Source organism: Tamandua tetradactyla, chromosome 5 (assembly GCF_023851605.1).
Source record: "Tamandua tetradactyla isolate mTamTet1 chromosome 5, mTamTet1.pri, whole genome shotgun sequence".
In the NCBI taxonomy this organism is placed as follows: Eukaryota; Metazoa; Chordata; class Mammalia; order Pilosa; family Myrmecophagidae; genus Tamandua; species Tamandua tetradactyla.
The window spans coordinates 91,663,825-91,691,107 of NC_135331.1; the positions used below are offsets into that span (position 1 = coordinate 91,663,825).

General features: G+C 45.8%; 1 protein-coding gene across 2 annotated transcripts; it reads left to right on the forward strand.

The window, feature by feature from the left end:
- Positions 1-660: 660 nt before the first annotated feature.
- Positions 661-21,466, forward strand: DEF6 (DEF6 guanine nucleotide exchange factor). Of its 2 annotated transcripts, XM_077161569.1 has the most exons (11): positions 661-797; positions 13,424-13,564; positions 14,206-14,391; positions 15,994-16,230; positions 16,318-16,464; positions 17,588-17,696; positions 17,888-18,186; positions 19,168-19,334; positions 19,446-19,644; positions 20,605-20,695; positions 20,890-21,466. In XM_077161569.1, exons 1-11 carry the CDS (start codon positions 702-704, stop codon positions 21,102-21,104), a joined length of 1,887 nt encoding a protein of 628 aa, XP_077017684.1. In that variant the 5' UTR covers positions 661-701; the 3' UTR covers positions 21,105-21,466. The 2 variants fall into 2 exon arrangements, with proteins under 2 accessions (XP_077017684.1, XP_077017685.1); XM_077161570.1 differs by lacking the exon at positions 13,424-13,564.
- The last annotated feature ends 5,817 nt before the right edge of the window (positions 21,467-27,283 follow it).

The following is a 27,283-nucleotide window of genomic DNA, read 5'->3' on the forward strand; positions in this document are numbered from 1 at the left end:
TCCTGAGAGCGAGAGCCCAGATACAGGGAGCCAGCAAATCAAGTGCCAAGCTGGCCTGATCTAGAGAGGTGCCCTGGGCAAGTTCATCTTCCAATTTTGTATTGCCCGTTTTCTTCCTAATGGGGTAGAACCCCACTGCAGCAAAGTCAGGTGGCACTAAAAAATGCTTTATTGGAGCACCTACAATGTGCTTCACATCCATTCTCAGACATTCCTACAACTTTATAAGGTTGGTGTTTTTCCTGCTTTACCAATGAGGAAATTGCTGAAGGAGGTTAAATAACTTGCCCAAGGTCTCCCACCTACATAGTAAGTGGAACTGGGACTGGACCCCCAGTCAGTCTGATTCCAAAGCCACGACTGGCTTTCTTTTTCCCTCAACAAGCTGCCTCTGGGAGCCCAGGAAAGCTCCAGAAGCTTCTGGCTGAGGAGGCTTGTGAAGGGTCCTACACACCCAAGCAACCAGCACAGGGGCTTTGGCTCTCCAGGGTCAGTCCCCAGTTCCCAAGCAGGGAGTGGAGCTGCTGAGCCAGACTAGAGCAACAGGCCAGTTCCTGCCAGCATGGGGAGCTTCCTGGAGCAGGCAGGTGGAGCTCTCGCTCTGTGCTACAGTTGCCCTTGCGGTCTCTGCAGCCGTTTGCATTTCCTGAAACCGGAACTTGGTGTCAGAGCCGCCCCTGGGCCGGGCGTGCGCCTCAGCCATGGCCCTGCGCAAGGAGCTGCTCAAGTCCATCTGGTATGCCTTTACAGCGCTGGATGTGGAGAAGAGTGGCAAGGTCTCCAAGTCCCAGCTCAAGGTGAGGGGCCCCTGGGTTCTGGGGGAGGCTAGCAGATGCACCAGCACTTGCCACCCAGGAACCTGGGGTGGACACCATGCCACTTGAGGGTCTCCCAGCAGTCCTGTGGCCCAGGCCTAGTGTCGGTGATGGGGGTGGTTCTGGGTAAGTGAGCCAGCATTACCTGGTGAATGTTGGGGCCTGTCGAATGGAGGTCCTAGTGAGATGCCTGTAGCCCTGCTGCCAAGAACCCCACTTGAGACTCTGGAGAGGGATATGACATCACGGAGATCTGAGGGCCATAGGCCAGGACACATCACAAGCATACGTCTCCCCAGAATCGTGCTTGGGCATGCCCCCTACTCCTTCCTGCCTCTTCTCCTTGACTTTGAAGAGAAATAGTTAGCCAGCGCTTGTCAGTTACTTCCTCCCAGAGCTGAGAAAGAGAAATACAAGGCCTCTTTCAATCCCAAACCAGGTTGGCCCACTGCTACCTTTGTACAGGAGAGCAGTTCTTCTAAACCTTACCTCCCAAGTAATACAGAGCTGGGAAGGGGGTAAGGACTGAGGAGCCCATTGTGCTGCTACCCAGCTCACCCCAGCCCCCTCCACACATGCCAGAGCCTTGAGACACCAGGTTGGGAGGGGCAAGATCTGAGCCCACAAAACTCCATGAGTGATTGCCCTAAAATTCACCATCTGGCCTTAGATAATTCCTGGGAAGCCAAAGAGTTTCTCTTCCTCTTTCCTTCTCCAATCCTGGGTTAGTGCTGCCTTCCCCACCCAAGTTAGTGGCACAAAAGGTCTACTTTCTGGGGAGGTAGGAGGACCTTAAGCAACTGGAACCAGAGAGACACTGAGGGAAAGTAGCAGGGTAGGCATCAGCTCTCTGGAACCTGTCTTAGGGATTTGTTCACTCCACAAATATTGAGCACCACCTATTGGGCCCAGCATGAGACTGGGACCTGGACTTCTGGTGTCTCCTGGGTCCCCCCAAAGGAAGGAACAGTCTTAAGGAAACCTTCATTCTAATGATCAGGGTAGAAGGTACCTGGAAACCTGACAGAGGCAAATGGAACAGGATAGACATTATTCCCGACACCATTCCAACCCCCCACTTTGCTGAACTTAAATATCCCAAACTGGTCCTATTCCATAATCTCTCCATTAAGTATACCATCTAATTAATGGTTCTCGACCTCTCAGGACGGAGAGGTGACTACCACCTTGGGCCACCTGGCAAGAACCTTGCTTTAACTGCAGATAATGTCATCTAGTTGGGTCTTCAGTATAGATAAGGAAAAGCACATAATTCAAAATCTATTCCTGCAGAAACAAACTCTGTGCCCCACACCTACTTTCCACACTGCACCTTTAGTATCTTGGCCAAATAATCCCAACCTTTATGACTTGTTGCTTCCATGGTACTACTTTCCACTTATCCATTACCTGTGGCCCTGTGGCCTCTCCAAGCTTTCTGTGTCCATATCTGGAGGGAACAGCCCTCATAAAGCTCCCCTTTCCCTGCCGCCATCAGCCAATAAGCCCTCCTAGTTTGAGCTTCTGTTTTGCCCACAACTGAGCTGATGCTCCTCCCTCACAGCAACAAGGGGTTGAGTATTTCCAGGGAGAATTAATTCCCTTGGGAGTTTGCATGCTTGAACTGTCCACTGTCTTTGTACCACACCACACCTCAATCTTGAGCCTACAGTAGCACTTCTAATTACAAAGGCCCAACAGATTTCTTGCCCAACCCATCTGGGGCCACTCCACAGGAGTCTTTGGGAAGCTAAACTGGCAGTGGAAGCCTCCGGGGACGGGAAGGGGGTGGGGCAGAAACAGCGGGAGGAAAGGATCAGGGAGGCAGTTCTCCCCCAAGCCCATAGTAGTAGATACGGGAATGGAAGGAAGTGGTGATAGTGTTGGGGGCAGGGATGCCGGAAAGGGTAAAGGAGCAATAGAGAAGTGGTCAGAAGGCAGGGGAAGAAGCAGATGAAAGAGATACACCAGTAAGGCTCACCCCTCTCTAGATAAGACCTAGGGAGAAGGGAAAAGATGTTGGGGTTAACCCGTTCTTACTAAAACTGTCTCTGGCCTTGGGGTCATTGGTTAGGACCAGTCAGGAGACCTGTACCAGGCCAGAGCAAGCTATGGCAGTCACCTCTTCTCCCCTGATGTCTTGGTAGAGAGGCTGCCACTGGTTGTCCTGTACAAATCCACACTGAGGCCATAGGGAGAAGTAAGAACAGCAAGTCCTCTGAGAAAAAGCCCCAAAAGTTGAGTTTTTGTTTTTTTTCCCTAGAGAAGAGAAGTGTGAAGGAGAGACCAGGTGAATTTTCCTCTCTTTGAATCTCTGAATTCTTCTATAAAGTACATGTCCTTTGTCCAGTTGGGTTGAGAATGTGAAAATAGACCAGTCTGCCCAGGATGGACGTAAGCTAGACGTAAATAGCTCAGGAGTTTAGGGCTGTGAGTTTTTGCAGGATCCCCAGAAGATCCTTCTCTAAAGAACTTTAAGTTTGAGTGTTGGTCCAGACTGAGAGGGCTTCAGGGAGGGGAGCCCTTGAAAATGATAGGTTTCCTACTGAACACACCCCATTTCAGAGGGTGGCAGCTTTGATTTTAGGTTCAGATCAACTGACAACTTGACCTCCTCTCTCCCCAACTACCAGGGTTGAGGGAAAATGGGAATGTGAATGGGGCAATGTGTCTCAGTTTGATGAGCGCTTAAGAGGCAGTAGTAGGCCCAGCACTTCTTCCTTGTCTGGCAGGAGCAGGGGGAAGGCAGGAAGGCTGTGCAGGGGCCCTCCTGCTTGATACCATCAGATTTCCCAGGCTCCTGAACCTCCACATGGCACTCAGGGCAGTCCTGGCATCCAGGAAGGGATCTCTTGCCCACTGAGAGTTTTTCTAAGCTTCAGGTTCTGTCTCCTCTCAAGCAGGGGACATTTTTCCCCTTGGTGGAGGGAAAATTGAGAACAATGCCAGTTCAGGTACCTGCTGGCTGGGGTCATCAGCTTTGCCCTGACCCCTACATACTGCTTGTCTCCTCAAGGAAGATTGAGAGAGAGAGGGATGATTTAATGATGTACAGAGAGCTTGATTCAGAACTAGAAAGGCTTGAACCCATATTGCTCCCCAGCTGTGTGACCTTAGGCAAGTCACCACGCATCTCTAAGTCTCTGATTTCTCATCTCATCAGCAGGAGAGTTGAATTGGGTGATTGCCTAGCTGTCCAGCTAGCCTACTAAAATATAATAAACTCCTCAAGTAGGTGAACCTGGTCCTTAATGCCCTCTCTTTTCCCTTTTCCCAGGTCCTGTTTTTCCTTCAGGGCCCACAGCCAACCCCTCCAGCCCAGCCCTTCTTGCTCTCAGCAGGCAGGCTAATCTATAGATTCCTCATCTTTTCAAATTCTCCATGCTTCCTCCTCGTGAGGGTAGCTATGCCTTTGTACCCACTGGTTAAGAATATACAATCAGGGACTCTTTTGGAAGGATCTATGTGTTTCAAAAGGATCGCTTAGCACATAGATATGTTTAAGGACTTCAGTCCATCCAGGAGAGATTATTCATTTTCTCTATAATCATTGCCTGGTGCTCTTATGGATTCTCAAACCCTCTACATTTACTTTCTGGCCAGTTAGGGTCCAGAATCCTGAAGGCTGGGAACTATAGAACCAGTCCTTACCAACTAGCTGTTTACATGAGCCCGACATCTGCCCCTAACCCTGGGCTTGAGTTTTTATGGGACTCCAAACCTCCTGAGGTGAACCACTTCCCCACTTGCCTCCAGAAAAAAAACTGATTAAATGAAACCTTTCAAAGGCAGACAGCTGCTGACCCAGATGACAGGGGCTGCCTGGGTGGGTAGAGGAAAATACAGGATTCTAATCTGAGGGAGCCTGAATGAGGGTTTCATGCTTGCCGTTGCTGCTCAGCTCCAGTGTCCTCCGGGGGGTGGGGGTGGGGTTCCTAAACCTGGTTGTCTAAAGGAATCACCCAGGCAGCTTATGAAAAATACAGACATCAGGACCCCACCCCTGGAAACTCTGAGTCAGTAGACCTGGGCAGGGCTCATCATATTTCAGTTTCACCAGCTCCCCAGGTGATTCTGATACTCAGCCAGCACTAAAAGGCAGAACCAATATAGTGTAGAGATCAAGAGCAAGGCTCTGCAGTCAGAATTTGAGCAGTATACTTAACCTCCTTGAGCCTTGATTTCCTCATCTGTAAAATGAGGATAATGATAGTCCCTGCCTCCAGGGCTGCCAGGATTGATTGAGATCAGCAGGTGAGTCCCTGCACACCACTGGTCTCCACCCCAGCGATTTCCGTTCCAGCATGACCCCTCCCCAGGTCACACCCTCTCTTGCCCCGACACCCACCAACCCACACCCCGGCACAGGAAGCCTGGTAGTCTGAGGCCTGCCCAACTGTGGGGAGAGGCTCTGAGCTCTGAGTGTCTGGAGCCTTTAACTCCTCCTTGTCCTGACAGCTGACAGCTCACAGGGGTCAGAGCCTCTGGGTTCTTCAGATTCTGATGTCAAGTAGTGCAGGTGAGGGGAATGGAGTAGGTAGGTCTTAGTAGGCAGAGGGCAAGTGAACTAAGGTGAAAAACATCTCAAATAACTAAAAAGCCTGAAGAGCTGCTGTGTGGCAGGTTCAATTCTAGGATGGGGGTTCATACATCATCTCCTTTGATCAGCATTTTAGAGAGATAAAAACTGAAAGGTTCAATGGGGTTAAGTGACTTGCTCAGAGGGATTTAAGCCATGACTGTCTGACTTTTGGGTTTTCTCTACTACTTCCCAGAAAGAAATTGAGTTCATTCAGCCGTTATCTATTGGATGTCTCATTATGTGCCAGGCCCAATGAAACAGCAGTGAATAAAACAGACAAAAATCCCCACCCTGGTGGCATTGACTTTCTAGTCAGAGGAGACAGATGATAAACGAAATAAAGATGTAAACTATATCATGCACGGGAAGATGAAACATAACATGGAGGAAACTAAAGCAGAAATAGAGGTAGGAAGTATGGCTATGGATGGAGGTGCTTATAGATTAAATAAGATGGTCCAGGAAGGCCATCCTGAGAACCTGACATCTAAGTAAAGACCAGGAGAGGGTGGAAGCCATGCCATGACCTGGGGAAAAAATGTTCCAGGCAGAGGGTACAGCAAGGGCAGAGGCCCTGAGGCAGGAATGCACCTGGCTTTGCTTGAGGAACATCAAGGAGGTCAGAGTGGCTGGCGAGGAGTGGGCAAGAGGGATGAGGTCAGGGAAGAGGCAGCAGGCCTCACGTGGGATGTGGAGGCCTCTAGAAGGACTTGAGCTTTTCCTCAGAGAATGATGGGAGGCGACTAGAGCTTGTGCTAGATTTGAGGAGTCAGAAACACTTAGCTTGTGGAGGGCACAGTACAGAGCTCAGGAGTGGGGTCAGGGCTGAAGTCCTTACAGCCCTCAAGGAATGTAAAACATCCAGAAATATACAAACAGGTAACAGCGAAACAGTATTATTAGAGAACAACTTAATAACAGGGCAAATTAATAACAGTGGTTAAGGGAACCCTATGTTTTTTTTTGTTTTTGTTTTTTTTTTTTTATTAATTAAAAAAAGAATTAACAAAACAATTAGAAATCATTCCAATCTACATGTACAATCAGTAATTCTTAATAACATCACATAGTTGCATATTCATCATTTCTTAGTACATTTGCATCGATTTAGAAAAAGAAATAAAAAGACAACAGAATAAGAATTAAAACAATAATAGAAAGAAAAAAAAACAAAAAAAACAAAAACAAAAAACCTATACCTCACATGCAGCTTCATTCAGTGTTTTAACATAATTGCATTACAATTGGGTAGTATTGTGCTGTCCATTTCTGAGTTTTTATATCCAGTCCCGTTGTACAGTCTGTATCCCTTCATCTCCAATTATCCCTTCTCTTTTTTTTTTTTTTTAATTAACGGAAAAAAAGAAATTAACCCAACATTTAGAGATCATACCATTCTACACATGCAATCATTAATTCTTAACATCATCACATAGATGCATGGTCATCATTTCTTAGTACATTTGCATTGGTTTAGAAGAACTAGCAACATAACCGAAAAAGATATAGAATGTTAATATAGAGAAAAAAATAAAAGTAATAATAGTAAAATCAAAACAAAACAAAACAAAACAAAACAAAAACCTATAGCTCAGATGCAGCTTCATTCAGTGTTTTAACATGATTACTTTACAATTAGGTATTATTGTGCTGTCCATTTTTGAGTTTTTGTATCTAGTCCTGTTGCACAGTCTGTATCCCTTCAGCTTCAATTACTCATTGTCTTACCCTGTTTCTAACTCCTGCTGAACTCTGTTACCAATGACATATTTCAAGTTTATTCTCGAATGTCCGTTCACATCAGTGGGACCATACAGTATTTGTCCTTTAGTTTTTGGCTGGATTCACTCAGCATAATATTCTCTAGGTCCATCCATGTTATTACATGGTTCATAAGTTTATCTTGTCTTAAAGCTGCATAATATTCCATCGTATGTATATACCACAGTTTGTTTAGCCACTCTTCTGTTGATGGAGATTTTGGCTGTTTCCATCTCTTTGCAATTGTAAATAATGCTGCTATAAACATTGGTGTGCAAATGTCCGTTTGTGTCTTTGCCCTTAAGTCCTTTGAGTAGATACCTAGCAATGGTATTGCTGGGTCGTATGGCAATTCTATATTCAGCTTTTTGAGGAACCGCCAAACTGCCTTCCACAGTGGTTGCACCCTTTGACATTCCCACCAACAGTGGATAAGTGTGCCTCTTTCTCCGCATCCTCTCCAGCACTTGTCATTTTCTGTTTTGTTGATAATGGCCATTCTGGTGGGTGTGAGATGATATCTCATTGTGGTTTTGATTTGCATTTCTCTAATGGCCAGGGACATTGAGCATCTCTTCATGTGCCTCTTGGCCATCCGTATTTCCTCTTCTGAGAGGTGTCTGTTCAAGTCTTTTTCCCATTTTGTAATTGGGTTGGCTGTCTTTTTGTTGTTGAGATGAACAATCTCTTTATAAATTCTGGATACTAGACCTTTATCTGATATGTCATTTCCAAATATTGTCTCCCATTGTGAAGGCTGTCTTTCTACTTTCTTGATGAAGTTCTTTGATGCACAAAAGTGTTTAATTTTGAGGAGTTCCCATTTATTTATTTCCTTCTTCAGTGCTCTTGCTTTAGGTTTAAGGTCCATAAAACCGCCTCCAGTTGTAAGATCCATAAGATATCTCCCAACATTTTCCTCTAACTGTTTTATGGTCTTAGACCTAATGTTTAGATCTTTGATCCATTTTGAGTTAACTTTTGTATAGGGTGTGAGAGATGGGTCTTCTTTCATTCTTTTGCATATGGATATCCAGTTCTCTAGGCACCATTTATTGAAGAGACTGCTCTGTCCCAGGTGAGTTGGCTTGACTGCCTTATCAAAGATCAAATGTCCATAGATGAGAGGGTCTATATCTGAGCACTCTATTCGATTCCATGGAACCCTATGTTTTTCATCTCTATTGTTTTAAAAATTTGTTATGAAAGCAATGTAAGCGTCTGGTTAAAAAAAAAATCAGGATGCAGAAGAATACGCTGTTAAAGAAAATGAAAGTTCCTCCCCTGTCCTTCACCTCTCTTTGGGAGGTGATCACTGTTAACAGCTTGCTGAGTCTTCTATGTATTTTCCTACATACAAATAAGCATATTAGGTTGGACCATGTGAAATTGATGATATTTGATCATTTCTGACCAACAAAATAGCAGTTTCATGCATATTTATTTTACTAGCATTTCACTCTACCACTTTCTATTTTCAACTGCCAGTATATCTTCTTATTTTTCCATGTCTTTTCACACAAATATAATAATAATAATAGCTCAGTCTTCTTTAAGCAATCCACTATGCACCAGTACCATGCTAAGGTCTTCATTTGAAACAATCCTGTGGAGCAGGCACCATAATAATAAACAGAGGAAGAGACTGAGGACGTAGAGAAAAACTAAATCAAGTCATTTGCCCATGACACACAAGTGGCAGAACTAGAATTTTTCCAACCAGGCATAGCAGTTCATGAGATGTATACCCTGATTGTGAAACCATTCCCTTTTGAAGGGGAGTCAGACAGCCTCTGATTCTTCAAATTATAAACAATGCAACAATGAACATTCTTTTAAGTGTAGTTCTGTTCCTTTGAGCATCTGTAAGTTGGATGATTAGAAATGCTGGGACAAAGGTCATGCCCAATTTAAAGTTTAATAGATTCTTGCCCTCCAGAAAGACCATACCAAGTCTTTCAGCAAATACCAATATCTCAGCAAAAGGGTATTTCGAGTCCCCATTTCTCCACCACCTCCTCAGCACTTGATACCACCCATCTTTTGCATCCTTGTCAATTTGTTAGGTAAAAAATAGTGCTTTCCATACAGGAAGAGAACTAAATTTTTCTCCATGCAGTTATAAGTCCTGCACTCCATATATATCAACTCAGTCTACCCTCAAGCCCATCTCATCTGCATGGCAAACATTATCTCCCATTTTATTGACAATGAAACTGAGACTCAAAGAGGTTAAGGGGTTTATTCAAGGCTCCATAACTAGAAAATGAAGGTCTCTGGCCTTCCATGTCCCCTCACTGAAGTGTAGTCATTTGGCTGGGGCTATGCAAGAAGGCTCCCATCAAGAGGTGCTTAAAGAGGCTTGAAGAATGATAAGGGCATGGGTAGTTTGAAAGACACCAGGAGGCAGCAGATAGAAAAATGTAAAACACTTAAAACCTGTCATTTCAAAACTGTTCAGTAAGGGTGCATGGGTGGTTCAGTGGTAGAACACTCGCCTTCCATGTGGGAGACCTGGATTCAATTCCCGTCCCATACATCCTCCCCGCCAAAAAAATTTTGAACTGTTCAGTAGAAGTTTGTCATTATAACTCTCTTGTATCAACCACCCTGGATTTTAAATTCTAGGCATTGAGCTATTGGCACTCTTAGAGTAGTGACTTGTATCCTGTGACCACAGGTGTATTAAACAGGATTATTTGTTGATGTGATAGAATCAAAGTCAAAATGGCTTAAAGGAAGGGGTATTTATTGGTTCACATAACTAAAACTCCAAGCAAAGAAGTGGCTTCAGGCATGGCTTGATCCAGGTCTTCCAATGATGATTTTTTTTTTATCCATTAGCTCTGCCTTTCTCACTATTAGCTTTATTCTCAGGCAGCCACTCCCTATACTGGGACAAGTTTACCTTCTAAAAGAGTATAACTCTTTTCTTCTGCAGGAAGCAAAGATCCTAAGGCTAGTTCTTATTGGCCTAGATTTGGTCATGTGCTTCATCCTTGAACCAATTTCCATGACTCTGATGTACCCACCCTGCAACTGGACAGAATGGGTGCGCAAAATGGTTGGCTCTACTTGTAACTTGAACCACAGATGTTGAAAATGGGGGAGAAGTATTTCCCAAAGGAAAATCAAATCTCCATTTCCAAATAAAAGGAGGTGAAAGTTTATCATCAGAAAGAAATCTCTAGAACAAGAGAGGGCAAAACCAAAGATGGGCCTCAGGATAATTTGAAAAGTGGGATTAAGGTTGAGGAGAGAGGCAGGGAAGCCTGTATAGAGGGAAGTGAGGTAAAAGAGAAACACTGACCCTCCCCCCTTCTCACTGGGTCTTTCAACTTCTCACTTTGGTTTTTTTTTTTCACTTTTTAAATTTAATTTTATAGAGGCATAATTGACATATAACAACCTGCACATATTTAAAATGTAAAATTCTGTAAGTTTTGATATTCTTTTTATCCCCATTAAATCATCGCTACTATCAAATTTTGGGTTCACTTTTTTTTTAAATTTTTATTAATAAAACCGATCAACATACAATATGAACATTCTTTTGTTTTTATCACACAGTTGTATATTCATCATCATGATCGTTTCTTAGAACACTTGCAGCAATTCAGAAAAAGACATAAAAAAACAGAAAAAAAATTCATGCATACCATATCTCTTAACCTTTCCTTTCATTGATCCTAGCATTTCAATCTACTAAATTTATTTTAACATTTGTTCCCCCTATTATTTATTTTTAATCCATATGTTTTACTCATCTGTCTATAAGGTAGATAAAAGAAGCATCAGACACAAGGTTTTCACAATCACACAGTCACACTGCGAAAGCTCTATCATTGTACAATCATCTTCAAGAAACATGGCTATTGGAACACAGCTCTACATTTTCAGGCAGTTCTCTCCAGCCTCTCCATTACATCTTGACTAACAAGGTGATATCTATTTAATGCGTAAGAGTAACCTCCAGGATAACCTCTCCACTCTGTTTGGAATCTCTCAGCCATTGACACTTTATTTTGCCTCATTTCTCTCTTCCCCCTTTCGGTCAAGAACGTTTTCTCAATCCCCTAGTGCTGAGTCCCAGCTCATTCTAGGATTTCTGTCCCATGTTGCTAGGAAGGTTCACACCTCTGGGAGTCATGTCCCACATAGAGAGGGGGAGGGCAATGAGGTTGCTTGTTGTGTTGGCTGAGAGAGAGAGGTCACATCTGAGCAGCAAAAGAGATTCTCTTGGGGGTGACTCTTAGGCCTAATTTTAAGTAGGCTTAGCCTATCCTTTGTGGGATTAAGTTTCATATGAACAAACTCCAAGATTGGGGACTCAGCCTATATTGCTTTGGTTGTCCCCATTGCTTCTGAGAATGTCAAGAATTCTCCACTTGGGGAACTTCCCACTTTGTGAAAGAGAACCTGAGGTCCAAGAGAACAGCCAAGTGAATTCCCAATCCTTTCTCATTCTTCTTACTCAAAGAAGAATAAAGAAATGACTCAGCACACACACCATTTCTGAAAAGTTGCTGGCTCCTGCCTCAGAGGAACTGATCCCATGATAATGGTGGAAGCAGCCCTTAAATATAGCAATTAGTGACTGTCTTTGGTGTGCAGAAGAGGGTCTAGCTGCTGGGGACATAAAGATGAACAGAGCCCTTGTCTCCAGGGTTCACAGTCCAGTCAAAGAGAGTGTCTCAGGGTCAATATTCTTATAAGGAAGCAACCTTTGGACCATGCACACCTAGTTCCAACCGCAGCTCTGTCATATTCTCTTAAATTCTCCAAGCTTCGGTATGTTCATCTGAAGAACAGGGATAATACTATCTATGAAGCAGGCTTGTTGTGAGGATTAGACATGGGTATACAAACGAATCTCATACAGTGGCTGGCACCTATTAGATCCCAATACTGATGATTTTTAGTCATTCACAGCTGTCTGTGACAAGCACTATAACAGAATTACCTTAAGGCCCTTTTATTTTTACCTAATCTTCTTGTTTAAACTTCAACCCCCTTATTCTAATGACCTGGGTTTGCTGAATGAACCTCTGTTTCCCCTCCACAGAGTCATGGCTACCATGCCTTCTAGGCCTTGGATCTAGACCATTGACCATTTTTCATGGTCCTCTCCAGCTATCTTTGTTCTCTCTTCAAAAAAAAAAGAAGAAGAAGAAGAAAAGAAATAATTTCAAACTTACAGGACAATTGCGAAAATGATGCAAAATCCATACAGAGAATTTCAACATACCTGCCCACCCTCAGAAATCGAGATCCACCGATTTTAACATTTTGCCACATTTCACATTTGCCATATAGTTCTGTCTGTCCATCTATTTATTTATCTAACTCTTTTTGACAACTGAAGTATAGGTTGTATACATCACGCTCCTCAAACACTTAATACTTTCATGTACATTTCCTAAGAACAAGTATATTCACTTACGTAACAACCATGAGTTCAGTTATCAAGTTCAAGAAATATAACACTGATAATAAAGCTTATTCTATTTTTTTTCAGCTGTCCCAATAATGTCCTTTCAAGCCTTTTCTCCTCCATTATTAGAATCTGGAAAGGACTGGGTATTGCATTTAATTGTCATTGTCTCTTTAGTTGCTTCTTCTTTTCTTTCTTTCTTTCTTTTTTAATTGTAGAAACTCTTTGGTCTCTTCTGAAGAGCAGTGCCTGGAAAAGTACACACCCTTTCCCGAGCAGACATAGCTGGGTGCTAGGCATACTGTAGCCAAAACACTGAGTCTTTGATGGAAACTGATAAATTGGTGTCTTCGTCCCTGGGGTAGCAGCAGGCTGCCTCCATATGGGCAGTCCGCCATCCTGAGAAGCACTTGGGCTTTGGATTCTGATAAAGCTGGTTTTAAATCCCAGGCTGTTGCTCACGATAGATCCTTGGGCAAGTTATTGAACTTTTCTGTAGAAAGAGGATGATGATAGCTAATGAAATGGTTAAGAGCTTGGCTGCCGGGGTTTGAATCCCAGCTCTGCCATATCTATGGGCAAGTTACTTAACATGTCAGGGCCTCAGGAATTTTTCCATCTGTAAAATGGGGGTATCCATAGTTGTGTGGGGATTAAATGAACTATATGTAAAGTGCTTAGCATGGTGCTTGGCACATAGTAAAGTAAGTTTTAGTTGTTATTGAATTGAACAGTGTATGCAAAGACTTAGCCAGGATGGGTGTGGTTGAGCAGGGAGTTCTAGTCCAGTTTTGGCTGGGCACAGAGAAGCAAACCACCACTCTGTCTCAGGTGCTGTCCCACAACCTGTACACGGTCCTGCACATCCCCCACGACCCCGTGGCCCTCGAGGAGCACTTCCGAGATGATGATGATGGCCCTGTGTCCAGCCAGGGCTACATGCCCTACCTCAACAAGTACATCCTGGACAAGGTGGGGCCCAGCTGGACATGGGGGGTTGCCTCTAACCCCTCCTCACATCCCCAGCCTGGCCAGCACCCCCAGAACATTGCCATCCTAACTCCTCCCCCCACAATAACTCCCGCTTCTGCTCCCTCTGTCCTATCTTCTCTCCCATCTCCATCCTTCACATCCCAGCTACTCACCCGCTCAGCTCACCTTCAATCTCCCTTATCTCTATCCTAGCCTACACCCTTCCCATGACCCTCCATCCTTTCCCTGGGGAGGCCTACCTCCAGCTTCCAACTGTCACTTTCACAAAAAACTCCTTAGCTCCCCCTTACTATTCTGTTCCCCCTGCTTTTGCCAGCGGTCACTGTCTTCCCAGCTTCCTTTTGATTTTCCACGCCCCACTGGGCTCCCCCTCCTTTCTCCCCTGCACTGAGGGACTAGGGTTTCTTTGTTGGCAGGGGACTTGCTTGGTAGAGGGAGGGGGTAATTGGAATCAGCTCAGGGATTCCTCAGTTTTGAGCTCTGACATAGCTGGATGGTGAGCAGGGACATAAATGAATCCAAGAAACCAAGGTGGAGCCTAGTTTGGTGGTAGAGCAGGGGTGGGGCAGCCATCTTGACTGCAAGCAGTCAGCTTGGCTGACTGGCAGGCCTGGTGGTAGGTGGAGGAGGGAGCTTTTGTTAAGGAGCACTTTGACGAGCTCTGCTGGACCCTGACGGCCAAGAAGAACTATCAGCCAGATAGCAACGGAAACAGCATGCTCTCCAACCAGGATGCCTTCCGCCTCTGGTGCCTCTTCAACTTCCTGTCTGAGGACAAGTACCCTCTGATCATGGTTCCTGATGAGGTAAGGGTGATGGCAGCCCCAAGGACTGAGTCACTTCGGGCTACGCTGCAGCAAAACCATGAAGGAAACCAAATCTTCCTTCTGTCCTTTCCCACTCACCTTTCTTTACTGTGTCCCCATCTTGGTAGCTGTCCATACCCAGCTGTCTCCAGATGCCTAGAATTGTGCATATCAGAATGATTGTGCTTTCTTTTGGGAGAACCAAAATTACAGTTCTATTGGGGCTTTGTGAGCCCTCATCATGAGCAGAGTATCCGCAAATAGTGTTTACACGAATGTGTAAATGACTGGCACATTACTAAGCACTTAAAAATGAGAATGTTTAGGCTCAAATGGTGGGTTTTAGGTACTTTTGGCCATCCAGGAAAGGAGCTATGTCCTTTCCTAGGATATTCCTCCAGTTATTCCAAGTGGACAATCACGCTAACCCTGTTCCCTTATTGTCTTCTACAATATAATAAAGAACCATTTCTGCAATATAGAAGAGGTCCAGAATCTATCCCCTACCTCACCTCACAGGTGAAGTTAGGGCAGCTGCTCCCCCTTTTCCTCTCCACCTGCACGCTTCCTCTGTTCTTCACTTCTCTCCCTGCCCACTGGGTCTTCTACTGATCCTCTGGCCCTCCTGATAGTTGTGGAGATGTCACAGGGGGAATTTAGACTAAGGAATACAGGGGTGGGGGGCTCTGTGTTTACAAGAAGTTAATCCTGTCATGTCTAACTCCACTCAGATTTGTGTCCTTCCTTCTGTTTGTGGGAAGGATGAGAGGAGCCACCTGTGACCTGAACTGGTCCCTCCCCTCTCCCAGCTGATACCCAGTAGCACCCACAATGAAAGTTCTGGAGAGAGTTTCCCAAGAAGCTGCTGGGGCAGGAAAAGGCTGTGTTTCCATTTGCAAGGACACCTGGCTGGCAGTGCTGCCAGTCAAGGCAAGGCAGCCTTTCAGAGGCCAGGAGGCCACCTGCTTGCTGTGATCAGCACTCAGAGTGAACACACTGCAGCAGGATGTACCCCAACCACTGCTTCCTGTTCCTCTCTAACAGGTTTCCTGTCCATGCCTGTTCACCCCACCCCCAATCCCCTTGCACTCCCTCAAGGGAAGCATCCCTAGGGTTGGGCTTGGGGCTTGGAATAAGGAACTGTGGGGGATTCAGGTAATCCATAACCTGAGCTCTGGCTGCCAATAACTTGCTGTGTGACTTAGAGAATGTCACTCATCCTTTGGGTCTTAATTTTGTCATCTGCAAAATGAGGGTATTGGATGAGAGAACCCTTCCACCCTCCACCCCCTGACATTTTCTATGATTCACTGCCTCTGCCTCAACCCCAGGCCTCAGCTCTCACCTTCCTCCTACCCTTAATTTGAGGCAGGAAGGAGTGGGACTTGAGGTTGGGGAGGAGGATGCCCAGGTTGGGGTTGGGGCTCCAGTAGTTTCTCCAGTATCTACCCTGGTCTCCATAAGCATTTGGTTCTCTGGACCTGCAACCGCTTGTCCCTGGTCCTTCTGCCCAGGCTGTGGGAGCCAGATGGAGGCGCCCCCTGGTGTTGGTGCTGGCAGCACGGCCAGCTTCAGCCACCAGGTCTTCCTTCTTCCCTCCAGGTGGAATACCTGCTGAAGAAGGTGCTCAGCAGCATGAGCCTGGAGGTGGGCTTGGGTGAGCTGGAGGAACTGCTGGCTCAGGAGGCACAGGTGGCCCAGACCACTGGAGGTCTCAGCGTCTGGCAGTTCCTGGAGCTCTTCAACTCTGGCCGCTGCCTGCGGGGTGTGGGACGGGACACCCTCAGCATGGCCATCCACGAGGTCTACCAAGAGCTCATCCAGGATATCCTGAAGCAGGTCAGGCAAAGCTGGAAACTAGGGGAGGACTCCAAGGAGGGGTGAAGGAGCTTTCTTATGAAGCTCTGACTTTGCTCTGGCTGCCAGGGGTACCTGTGGAAGCGAGGGCACCTGAGAAGGAACTGGGCAGAACGCTGGTTCCAGCTGCAGCCCAGCTGCCTGTGCTACTTTGCCAGTGAAGAGTGCAAGGAGAAAAGGGGCACGATCCCATTGGACTCCCACTGCTGTGTGGAGGTGAGGTGGGCAGGTGAAGGGGTGGGGGGCCATAGGGCCCAGAGGGTCTCCAGGGTGGTATGAAGGCAAAGGGTCAAGAAGAGAGCTAATGGGGGAAAAAGTCACAATGTCACAAATCTCTGCTTAGATGAATGTAACCCAAATAGACCTGGGTGCCTTGAGGCCATTCTCACTCAGATCAGTACTTAAAAAAAGACCTAAAACCACAAAACACACACCTAAGTCATTGGAGAATAATGTGGATTTTGCTAAAGATTTCAGAGGAAATGGCTTATATCTCATACCACATAGCAAAACTTTCTAAAAATTCTCTCTCCTTCCCCCAAATTCCATTCCCTTTGGCAATTCCACCCACCTCCCTATTCTCTATACTGTTCTACTCTCTCTCTTCCTCCCTCAGCTCTGTACATTATTGTCACACAAAGAAAGAGGTGTCACAGTAGAAAGAACACAAATCAAAGCAGAAACCCTAGTTCCACCACTAATAGGCAGGCAACTTGGGCAAGTTCCTGGACTTCTTACAGCCTCAATTTCCTTCTCTGTGTAGAGGAGTTAATAAAGCCTGGCTGGCAATGTTTTGGGAGCAGGATATAAAATAATGCACATAAAGCACAAGTACAGACTCTAAAACAAAAGAAGCTCAGTACATGAGGGCTATTATTTTCCACTAGAATGTAAACTTAGTGAAGGCAGGAATTTGGTCTGTTGAGTACACCAAATGCCTATAATAATGAGTGGTACTCAGCAGATGCTCCAAAAATATCTGTGGAATGATGAACAAAGAGCTTTGTTTGTTAGCAGTTGAGGCTATGTGAAAACGAAAGGCTATGATAGTGAGGACCTTGTCACTGGAGGTGTTCAAACATGAGCCGCATAAATGGAAGTTGAACGGCTGCTATGTGCCATGCCCTATGGAGAGAGATCAAGATGAAAAGGGTTCATCCCTGCAGCAAAGGCTCTAGAGTTTTGGACACCGTTATGCCCCAAACTAACAGTCCAAGTAGGTTTAGACTCTTGGCGCACGGAAGACCTGCCTGGGAAGATGGTCTGCCAGAATGGATCGGGGCTTGAGCTGGAGCCCTCAGTGAGGCCAGCCGGGCTGGGGCCCCCTGCCCTTTCCCAGGTGCTACCAGACCGCGACGGGAAGCGCTGCATGTTCTGCGTGAAGACGGCCTCTCGCACGTATGAGATGAGTGCCTCAGACACACGCCAGCGCCAGGAGTGGACGGCTGGTGAGTGCTTGTTTGATGGCCCGGGTCTGGCTGGGCCTCATCGCCTGATCTGTGCAATGGTGATGAGAACACCGTTCGTTGCTCAGTGGGAAGCTGGAGACAGACCAGGGTAACTACTAAGGCCCCATTCTGGCGATGGGCAGCCTCGAGGACTCCCTGCTGCCGACTGACCATGTCCTTTCCCTCCGCAGCCATCCAGACGGCGATCCGGCTACAGGCCGAGGGGAAGGCATCACTGCACAAGGACCTTAAGCAGAAGAGACGCGAGCAGCGGGAGCAGCGGGAGCGGCGCCGGGCAGCTAAGGAGGAGGAGCTGCTGCGGCTGCAGCAGCTGCAGGAGGAGAAAGAGAGGAAGTTGCAGGAGCTGGAGCTGCTGCAGGAGGCGCAGCGGCAGGCCGAGCGCTTGCTGCAGGAGGAGGAGGAGCGGCGCCGAAGCCAGCACCGCGAGCTGCAGCAGGCGCTGGAGGGCCAATTGCGCGAGGCGGAGCAGGTGGGGCCAGCGCCGAGGGTGGAGCAGATCGGCCGAGGGATGGTGTTTGGGCGAGGCCTACGAGCAGAGGATCGTGGGAGGGCGGGTCCTGGGGCGGAGCCCGGGCCGTCGGCTGAGAGATGTGCTGGGACATGGCTTGGAATGGTGGACTGTATGGGGCCGAGCTTGTGGATTGAAAAATGTCTATGGAACTGGGCCTTCAAGGGCGGGGTCTGTGGGTTAAGAAGCCGGGATCGGGGACCCAGCTGAAGGATAATTTGAGTTGGAGGATGGTATGGGGTGCGGCCTGCACCGAAGAGTTGAGGTGGGGGGGGGGGGGGTGGTGGTGGAATTGAGCTATTGGTATAGAGTGGAGCCTGGTTCTAAGACCTTGCTGGAGAGGGGAGCTTGGGCCCAAGGAGAAGCTAAAGACCATGTGACTAGAGGTTACCTCAGACCACGGCTGGACTAGGTTGGACTAGACCTGGACTGAGTTTGCAATGAAACCAATTTGGGGAATTGAGGATGGGAGGAAGGCAGAACGTATGTGGAGGTGGACTAGGTCTGCAGAAGCAATTAGGTCTGGGATTTAAGAGGTCTAGAACTGGAGACAGAGACAAGTGGATTGCCAGCTCTGCCTTTTAGGAGCCATGTGATCTCAGGTGAGTTACTTAGGTTCTATCTCTGCCTCAATTTTCTCAGTAAAATGTTGATGCTAATGGTACTTTTTAATTTTTAATTTTTAAATATTTTATGCTAATAGTACTTTTATTATTATTGTTAAGGTGGGTGCTAGGCAGGTGATGACCTGAGTTCCTTTCCCACACATGACATCTGTTAACTGACAATGATCTGACCCACCCAAGCTCAGGGGGTCAAGCTGAGGAAAGTCCCAATATGGAGGGTCCTAGCTAGGCCGGTCTGGCTGTGCCTTGGGGGATGGGAAGTATACCAGCTCCCCTGCCTCAGCCCCCAGTGACCTGTCTCTGCCTCCCGGTGCAGGCCCGAGCCTCCATGCAGGCTGAGATGGAGCAGAAGGAGGAGGAGGCTGCCCGGCAGCGGCAGCGCATCGAGGAGCTGGAGGAGATGCAGCAGAGGCTGCAGGAGGCCCTGCAACTGGAGGTGAAAGCTCGGCAGGACGAGGAGTCAGTGCGCCTTGCCCAGACAAGGTAGGCCTTAGGGACCCCTCCTGGTAACTACTCCGCACATCCCCAGACCTCCTGCTTGCTGAGCACCCGCAAGGTGCCTTGGCACTGGAGATGACAGTGTACACCTGGCAGACTGCTGGAGGAGGAGGAGTTGAAGCTGAAGCAGTTGATGCAGCTAAAGGAGGAACAGGAGCGCTACATTGAGCGGGCACAGCAGGAGAAGCAAGAGCTGCAGCAGGAGATGGCGCAGCAGAGCCGCTCCCTGCAGCAGGCCCAGCAGCAGCTGGAGGAAGTGCGGCAGAACCGGCAGAGGGCCGACGAGGACGTGGAGGTGAGGCCTGGGATGACCTAGGATAGAGGCTAGAAGATGAGCGGGTTGACCTGCCAGCCCTGGGGCCTGGCTGCCTTCCCTAAAGTCCTGACTCTTCCACCATCTGACTGTGTGATCTCGGGCAATTACCCAACCTTTCTGCGTTTCAAGTCCCTTCCTTGGGAAAGGGGCTTGCTATGAATTAAACAAGATAATACATAATAGTATATAATAAGTGCTGAAGAAACATTAGCTTCTATTTTTATCATTATTATGTTCTGGGCAAAACTTTTTCCTCCTATTCTATCAAGCTCCTACCTTGTTATCTCTGTACTTTGCTTTTCTCCTTGGAGCCTGAATCTCTGTAGAAGAGGGGTTCTTTATTTTTTGATGTTTAATTTTTATTAATATTGATTATTTTACTTTGCTTTATTGGCTTACATAGTCATTGTAAAGAAAAATTCAAGCAACACATAAAAATGTAATACAGAAAGAGAATGTCCCCCCATGGTTCCTGCTCCCCCTTACCTCTACTCTACCAGCCACTCCTAATGGCTTGGTGAACTTTGGAATGGAGGTTCTTATATTAATGCTGGAGCTGGTGTGGTGTAGGGGTTTTGAGCTCAGTGCATGCCTCTGGGCAAGTCACTTAACTCTTTGAAACATGTGTTTGTTGTTTACTTTTGCTTGGGGTGGGGCTGGGGGTGTAAATAAGATAATAAATACGATTAGCATGCCTTAGCTACTCAATAAATGGCAACTATTATATATTATTATTATTATTATTATTATTATTGACCCTTTGTGGGTTCATGAGTTCCCTGAAATTGGATGCAAACCCTGTTCATGTATATACCTCCTTCTAAACATACATGTGTTTTTCTGCGAAAATGATTCTAAGGCACTTATGAACCTGAAAAGATCAAGACCCCCTGCCATGGATGGTGGTTCTGACCCACCCCCATGATCCCACCCTTACAGGCTGCCCAGCGGAAACTGCGCCAAGCCAGCACCAACGTGAAACACTGGAACGTCCAGATGAACCGGCTCATGCATCCAATTGAACCCGGAGGTGAGAAGGGTTAGACCCTGGAGGGAAAAGAGGGTGAAGGAAGGGAGAAAGGGATACCTCCAGATCTTCAGGGCCAAGAGAGGTGGAACTGAAGGTCAGAAGGTTCCCCTCTTCCCCAGGGCTAAGGTAAGGCTTTGTAACCTTTCCCTTTCACACACCTTTCTCCTTACTCATGCCGATGTTCTCTGTCCCAGACAAACGTCCCACCACCAGCAGCTCCTTCACAGGCTTCCAGCCCTCTCTACTTGCCCGTCGTGACTCCTCCCTAAAGCGCCTGAACCGCTGGGGATCCCAGGGCAACAGGACCACCTCACCCAGTGAGCAGCAGAAGTCCTTCAATGGTGATGAGGCTCCTGTCCCAGCTTCTACCCCTCAGGAAGATAAACTGGACCCAGAACCAAAAAATTAGCCTCTGCTAGCCCCTTGTTCCCCTGACCTCATGCCTACCAGGACCTGGCCACAGCTGGCCTGTGGGTGACACCAGCCCCTGCTAGGAGAGGGAGCTGAGATCCTGGTGCCAGAGGCCCAGGCCCTCCAACCATCAAACAGTCCAGGATGGAACCTGGTTCATATTTTGTAACAATCCAAGGCCCCAGACCACTGAGGCTGTCTGGGAAGTTGATTCTTGAGAAGTTGGCCCTGTACCTTAGCCCCAAGGACCCAATAACCTGGGCTGGTATAGAGAGTTTACAAGCAAGCCAGGAGCCATCAGCCCCAGGCTCCCACCAAGTTGTGGAGGCATATTCTAAATAAAACTGCTCTTGGAATGATTATTGGCTCAGGTCTGCCGTCCATCTCTCCTGCCAGTCCTTCTCTCTCTAGAGTCCAGGTATAATAAGTCCCAGAGAGAGAAAGATGTAGTACAGTGGTTAGGAATGTAAACTCTGGAACTAGACTTTCTGGATTCCACACCTGGTTCTGCCACTTACTAACTGGATGACTTTAGTCAAGTTTCTTCACCTCTCTGAGCTTCAGTTTTCACATTGGTAAAATGGAAATAATAATGGTACATACCTCACTGGATTGTTCTAAGGATTAAGTGCTTGGCACATGAGTGAGATTAGTATCAGTGAGAAGTGATTTTTGAGCATCTAGTCAATGCCCTGCATTTTCTCAGTTTACTTAATTCTCATGACAATCCTGAGATAGAGAGAAATTGAGGATCAGAAAGATTATACAACTTGCTCAAGCCCTACCAAACTTGCTTCTCATCCCATATTCTCTTGACTCCCTCACCTTGTTTCCCAACAAAGATCTGGGAGCCTGGGATGACTCACTCCCTCACTCTTAACTCCTACCTCCAAAATCCATCTTCCAATCTAGTAGATTGACTGGAGTGCGAGAACAGTATTGGGAATTGAGTGTTGCCAGCATGTTCAGGTGCCTCCTCCTCAAGTTTACCTTCTACCCAGGCAGGAGAGGTGCTAGCTGAAAGTTGCCTCTCTGGTTCCTGCTGCAAGTGAGAAGGGAAGGAAGAGTGGGAGGATGCCCAACAGGCCAATTTCAGAATATTAGGGAGGCCCCCAACTGCTAGCTGGAAGCTGAAATGACTGGAGAAGGTTGGAATCTAATTTAGAGCAAATCCAGCCTTCTCCTCACTCTGCGCTACAAGTTGTCAGTCAGTTACATTATAATGGAGCATCAGCACACTTTTTGGTAGCTGAGACCCAAGACTTATGCAGGTGCCAACTGTTCTCACTCTCTGTTCTCCCCGAGGTGCGGTAGCAGCAGTTCTGTAGAAAGTAAATCTAGTCAAAACAAAGATTCAGGGAAGTTGTATTAGTCTGGATTTGCGATTCAAGTAACAGAAACAGATGGGCTGATTTAAGCAGAATAGGAACTCATTAAAAGAATATGGGTGGGGGTGGGGGTTGGGGCTCCTTAAATAGTTGGAAGGACCAGAAAGCCAGCTTAGAGGTTGTATAGTCAGGAACAATCATGCCACACAACAGTTTTCATGAAGACACCTCAGCTGCCACCTCTGGATACAAATGTCACAGCTTGCATGGCCAATACCAGTGGCATATCAACTTAATAGTGCATCTGATGCTCGTGATCAATGAAAGGGAGGGGTAAGGGGTATGGTATGTATGAATTTTTTTCTGTTTTCTTTTTATTTCTTTTTCTGAATTGATGCAAATGTTCTAAGAAATGATCATAATGATGAATATACAACTATGTGATAAAAAAAGAATGTTCATATTGTATATTGTTTGGTTTTATTAATAAAAATTTTTTTAAAAATAGTGCATCTGATTGGTGGATGCCATCCTGCAGACGAAGAAAATAGTTGGCATTTTCAGCTTCTATAGTAGAAGTTTCTAAAATGAGAGATGCCCCAAATATGGGAAGGGGTTTCAGAAGTTGGGTGCCCCCAAAAGAAGGAAAGCCTTGAAGAAAAAATGGGCACATTTTGAGGTCAGCAATGTGGGTGGTAAAAAGAGCCATAGTCATTTTATACGAGGAACTAGGGATGTTATAATTTGAAGAAGAAAATATATACAGGGATGGGGTCAAACATCAGATAAGCTTACATATGGAAGACAGTTTCACTTAGTTTACCTCAAAGGGATAAAAATAGAACTATTGGGTAATAACATAAGGGGAATATGCATTTTTTACTCAATATAGGGAAAATTTTTCTATAAACAAACCAACCATGTTTCCATTATGGAAAAAAAATACTCAGAATAAATATATGGAAAGAAAGTAACTCGTAGAACCACAACCTAAAGACAATTCCTGACAACATTTTAGTGTGTTTCCTTCCAGTCTTTTTTCTATGCTGATTTTTAGTTTTCAGGCAGTGTGATTTCACGCTATACATATACTCATATTCTACCTTTTCCCACTTAACTTTAGAACATAAACATTTTTCTATTTTGTTACCAACTCTTTGTACCCATAATTTTTAATGGTTGCTTAACATTCTGTCATGAGATACAGCGTAATTTATCCAACCATTTCTCTGTGATTGTACAATTAGGTTATCTGCAGTTTTTTGTTGCTATAAATACCCCAGAGCATCATAGGATCTTCTATAGTCATGAATGTTTTCTGTGGGAAGAGGTATGGGGAGTCATCAGGAAGGGATGAGATTCATCTCTGGATTTCTGAATCCCAAAATAGCATCAGCACTGCAAAAGGAGGAACTGAGAAGCAGAGGTATTTAGGAGAATATAAATCCAGAGAAATTTGCAGATATCTTGGGGGAGGGGTGTGCTTTGGATTTCCACAACCATGCAAAAGGGGGTTTTGCCATCTCAAATCACAAGGATGTTGACATTTAGATTACAAAAGCAATGCACACTCATTTCAAAACGTTCAAAGAAAAGAGAACCAGAAAGAAGAAAAACATTGCTAGTAGTTCCACCATCCAGATAGCTGAGGAGTGTGGCTTGATAGTGTTTACCAGGGGGGAAGGTAACCTTTTCTTTATTCATGGTAGACAGGAGGGGGGTTACCCACTGATCATATCCAAGAGAGTCAAGTTTTATTCATGTTCATTGCCAGACGACACAGTCAACTTCTTACACCAGATTGCCTCCCAGTTGCTAGATACCTTTCCATCATATGTTTTAAGGGACAGGTTGGGATGGACAGGTCCCTTGCAGGTCCTTAACACTTGGGTTAAGAAACAAAAACGGACTTTTTTTTACCAGTAGGGGGGATGCTCCCCATTTAGGTGAAGAGTATATTAGACTTCCGGAGAAGATGGCGGCTTAGTAAGACGCACGGATCTTAGTTTCTTCTCCAGGACAGCTACTAGGGGAGTAGAAACGACACAGAACAGCTCCCAAAGCCACAACAGAGATAAAAAAGACAGCGTACCCCATCCTGGAACGGCTGGCTGGCTGAGAGAAGCCGCTCGGGTGAGATCGCCGAGGCGCGCGGGCTTCACCGGGCGGGGAGGCAAGCGGCCGGAGTCACTCCCTTCCCCCTTCCCGGGCCGGCTGGGAGAATTGGAGAGGCGGTCCCCTGAAACCGCGGCGGCTGGCGCACACACCACGCGGCCCCCCGGACCAACTGAGAGAATTGGATAGGAAATCCCCAGGCCGCAGAGAACAGGGACGGGTGGGGGAGGCCCCTTCCAAACCTGTGACTCCCCGGGAACGTGCACTCTCCCGGGCGGGCGTCTGCCGCTGGCACCCTCCCGCCACGCTTGTCGCCCCGGGCCAACTAGGAAATTCGGACGGGCGCTTTCCCGGGCTGCGGCGACCAGCAACCCTCCCCGCGTTCGGACCCCGGGCCGGCTCAAGCCGCTTCGGCTAGCGAACCTCCCGGATGGCGAGAGTTTTCCAAAGTTAAAGGTCCCACAGCACCTTTTACTGGTGGGACCCGCAGACAAACGTGTGCCACGAGCGCCCCCTACTGGGCAGGATAAGAAAAACAGAACCCAGAGATTTCACAGAAAAATCTTCCAAACTTTTGGATCCAATACCCAGGGAAATCTGTCTAAATGCGCAGACGCCAACAGAAGATAACGGATCACGCTCAAATAATTGAAAATATGGCCCAGTCAAAGGAACAAACCAATAGTTCAAATGAGATACAGGAGCTGAGACAACTAATGCTGAATATACGAACAGAAATGGAAAACCTCTTCAAAAATGAAATCGATAAATTGAGGGAGGACATGAAGAAGACATGGGCTGAACATAAAGAAGAAATAGAAAAACTGAAAAAGCAAATCACAGAACTTATGGAAGTGAAGGACAAAGTAGAAAAGATAGAAAAAACAATGGATACCTACAATGATAGATTCAAAGAGACAGAAGATAGAATTAGTGATTTGGAGGATGGAACATCTGAATTCCAAAAACAAACAGAAACTATCAGGAAAAGAATGGAAAAATTTGAACAGGGTATCAGGGAACTCAAGGACAATATGAAGCGCACAAATATACGTGTTGTGGGTGTCCCAGAAGGAGAAGAGAAGGGAAAAGGAGGAGAAAAACTAATGGAAGAAATTATCACTGAAAATTTCCCAACTCTTATGAAAGACCTAAAATTACAGATCCAAGAAGTGCAGCGCACCCCAAAGAGATTAGACCCAAATAGGCGTTCTCCAAGACACTTACTAGTTAGAATGTCAGAGGTCAAAGAGAAAGAGAGGATCTTGAAAGCAGCAAGAGAAAAACAATCCATCACATACAAGGGAAACCCAATAAGACTATGTGTAGATTTCTCAGCAGAAACAGTGGAAGCTAGAAGACAATGGGATGATATATTTAAATTACTAAAAGAGAAAAACTGCCAACCAAGACTCCTATATCCAGCAAAATTGTCCTTCAAAAATGAGGGAGAAATTAAAACATTCTCAGACAAAAAGTCACTGAGAGAATTTGTGACCAAGAGACCAGCTCTGCAAGAAATACTAAAGGGAGCACTAGAGTCAGAACCAAAAAGACAGAAGAGAGAGGTATGGAGAAGAGTGTAGAAAGAAGGAAAGTCAGATACGATATATATAATACAAAAGGCAAAATGGTAGAGGAAAATATTATCCAAACAGTAATAACACTAAATGTTAATGGACTGAATTCCCCAATCAAAAGACATAGACTGGCAGAATGGATTAAAAAACAGGATCCTTCTATATGCTGTCTACAGGAAACACATCTTAGACCCAAAGATAAACATAGGTTGAAAGTGAAAGGTTGGGAAAAGATATTTCATGCAAACAACAACCAGAAAATAGCAGGAGTGGCTATACTAATATCCAACAAGTTGGACTTCAAATGTAAAACAGTTAAAAGAGACAAAGAAGGGCACTATATACTAATAAAAGGAACAATTAAACAAGAAGACATAACAATCATAAATATTTATGCACCGAACCAGAATGCCCCAAAATACGTGAGGAATACACTGCAAACACTGAAAAGGGAAATAGACACAAATACCATAATAGTTGGAGACTTCAATTCCCCACTCTCATCAATGGACAGGACATCTAGACAGAGGATCAATAAAGAAATAGAGAATCTGAATATTACTATAAATGAGCTAGACTTAACAGACATTTATAGGACATTACATCCCACAACAGCAGGATACACCTTTTTCTCAAGTGCTCATGGATCATTCTCAAAGATAGACCATAGGCTGGGTCACAAAGCAAGTCTTAACAAATTTAAAAAGATTGAAATCATACACAATACTTTCTCGGATCATAAAGGAATGAAGTTGGAAATCAATAATAGGCGGAGTGCCAGAAAATTCACAAATACGTGGAGGCTCAACAACACACTCTTAAACAACGAGTGGGTCAAAGAAGAAATTGCAAGAGAAATTAGTAAATACCTCGAGGCAAATGAAAATGAAAACACAATATATCAAAACCTATGGGACGCAGCAAAGGCAGTGCTAAGAGGGAAATTTATTGCCCTAAATGCCTATATCAGAAAAGAAGAAAAGGCAAAAATGCAGGAATTAACTGTTCACTTGGAAGAAATGGAGAAAGAACAGCAAACTAATCCCAAAGCAAGCAAAAGGAAAGAAATAACAAAGATCAGAGCAGAAATAAATGAAATTGAAAACATGAAAACAATAGAGAAAATCAATAAGACCAGAAGTTGGTTCTACGAG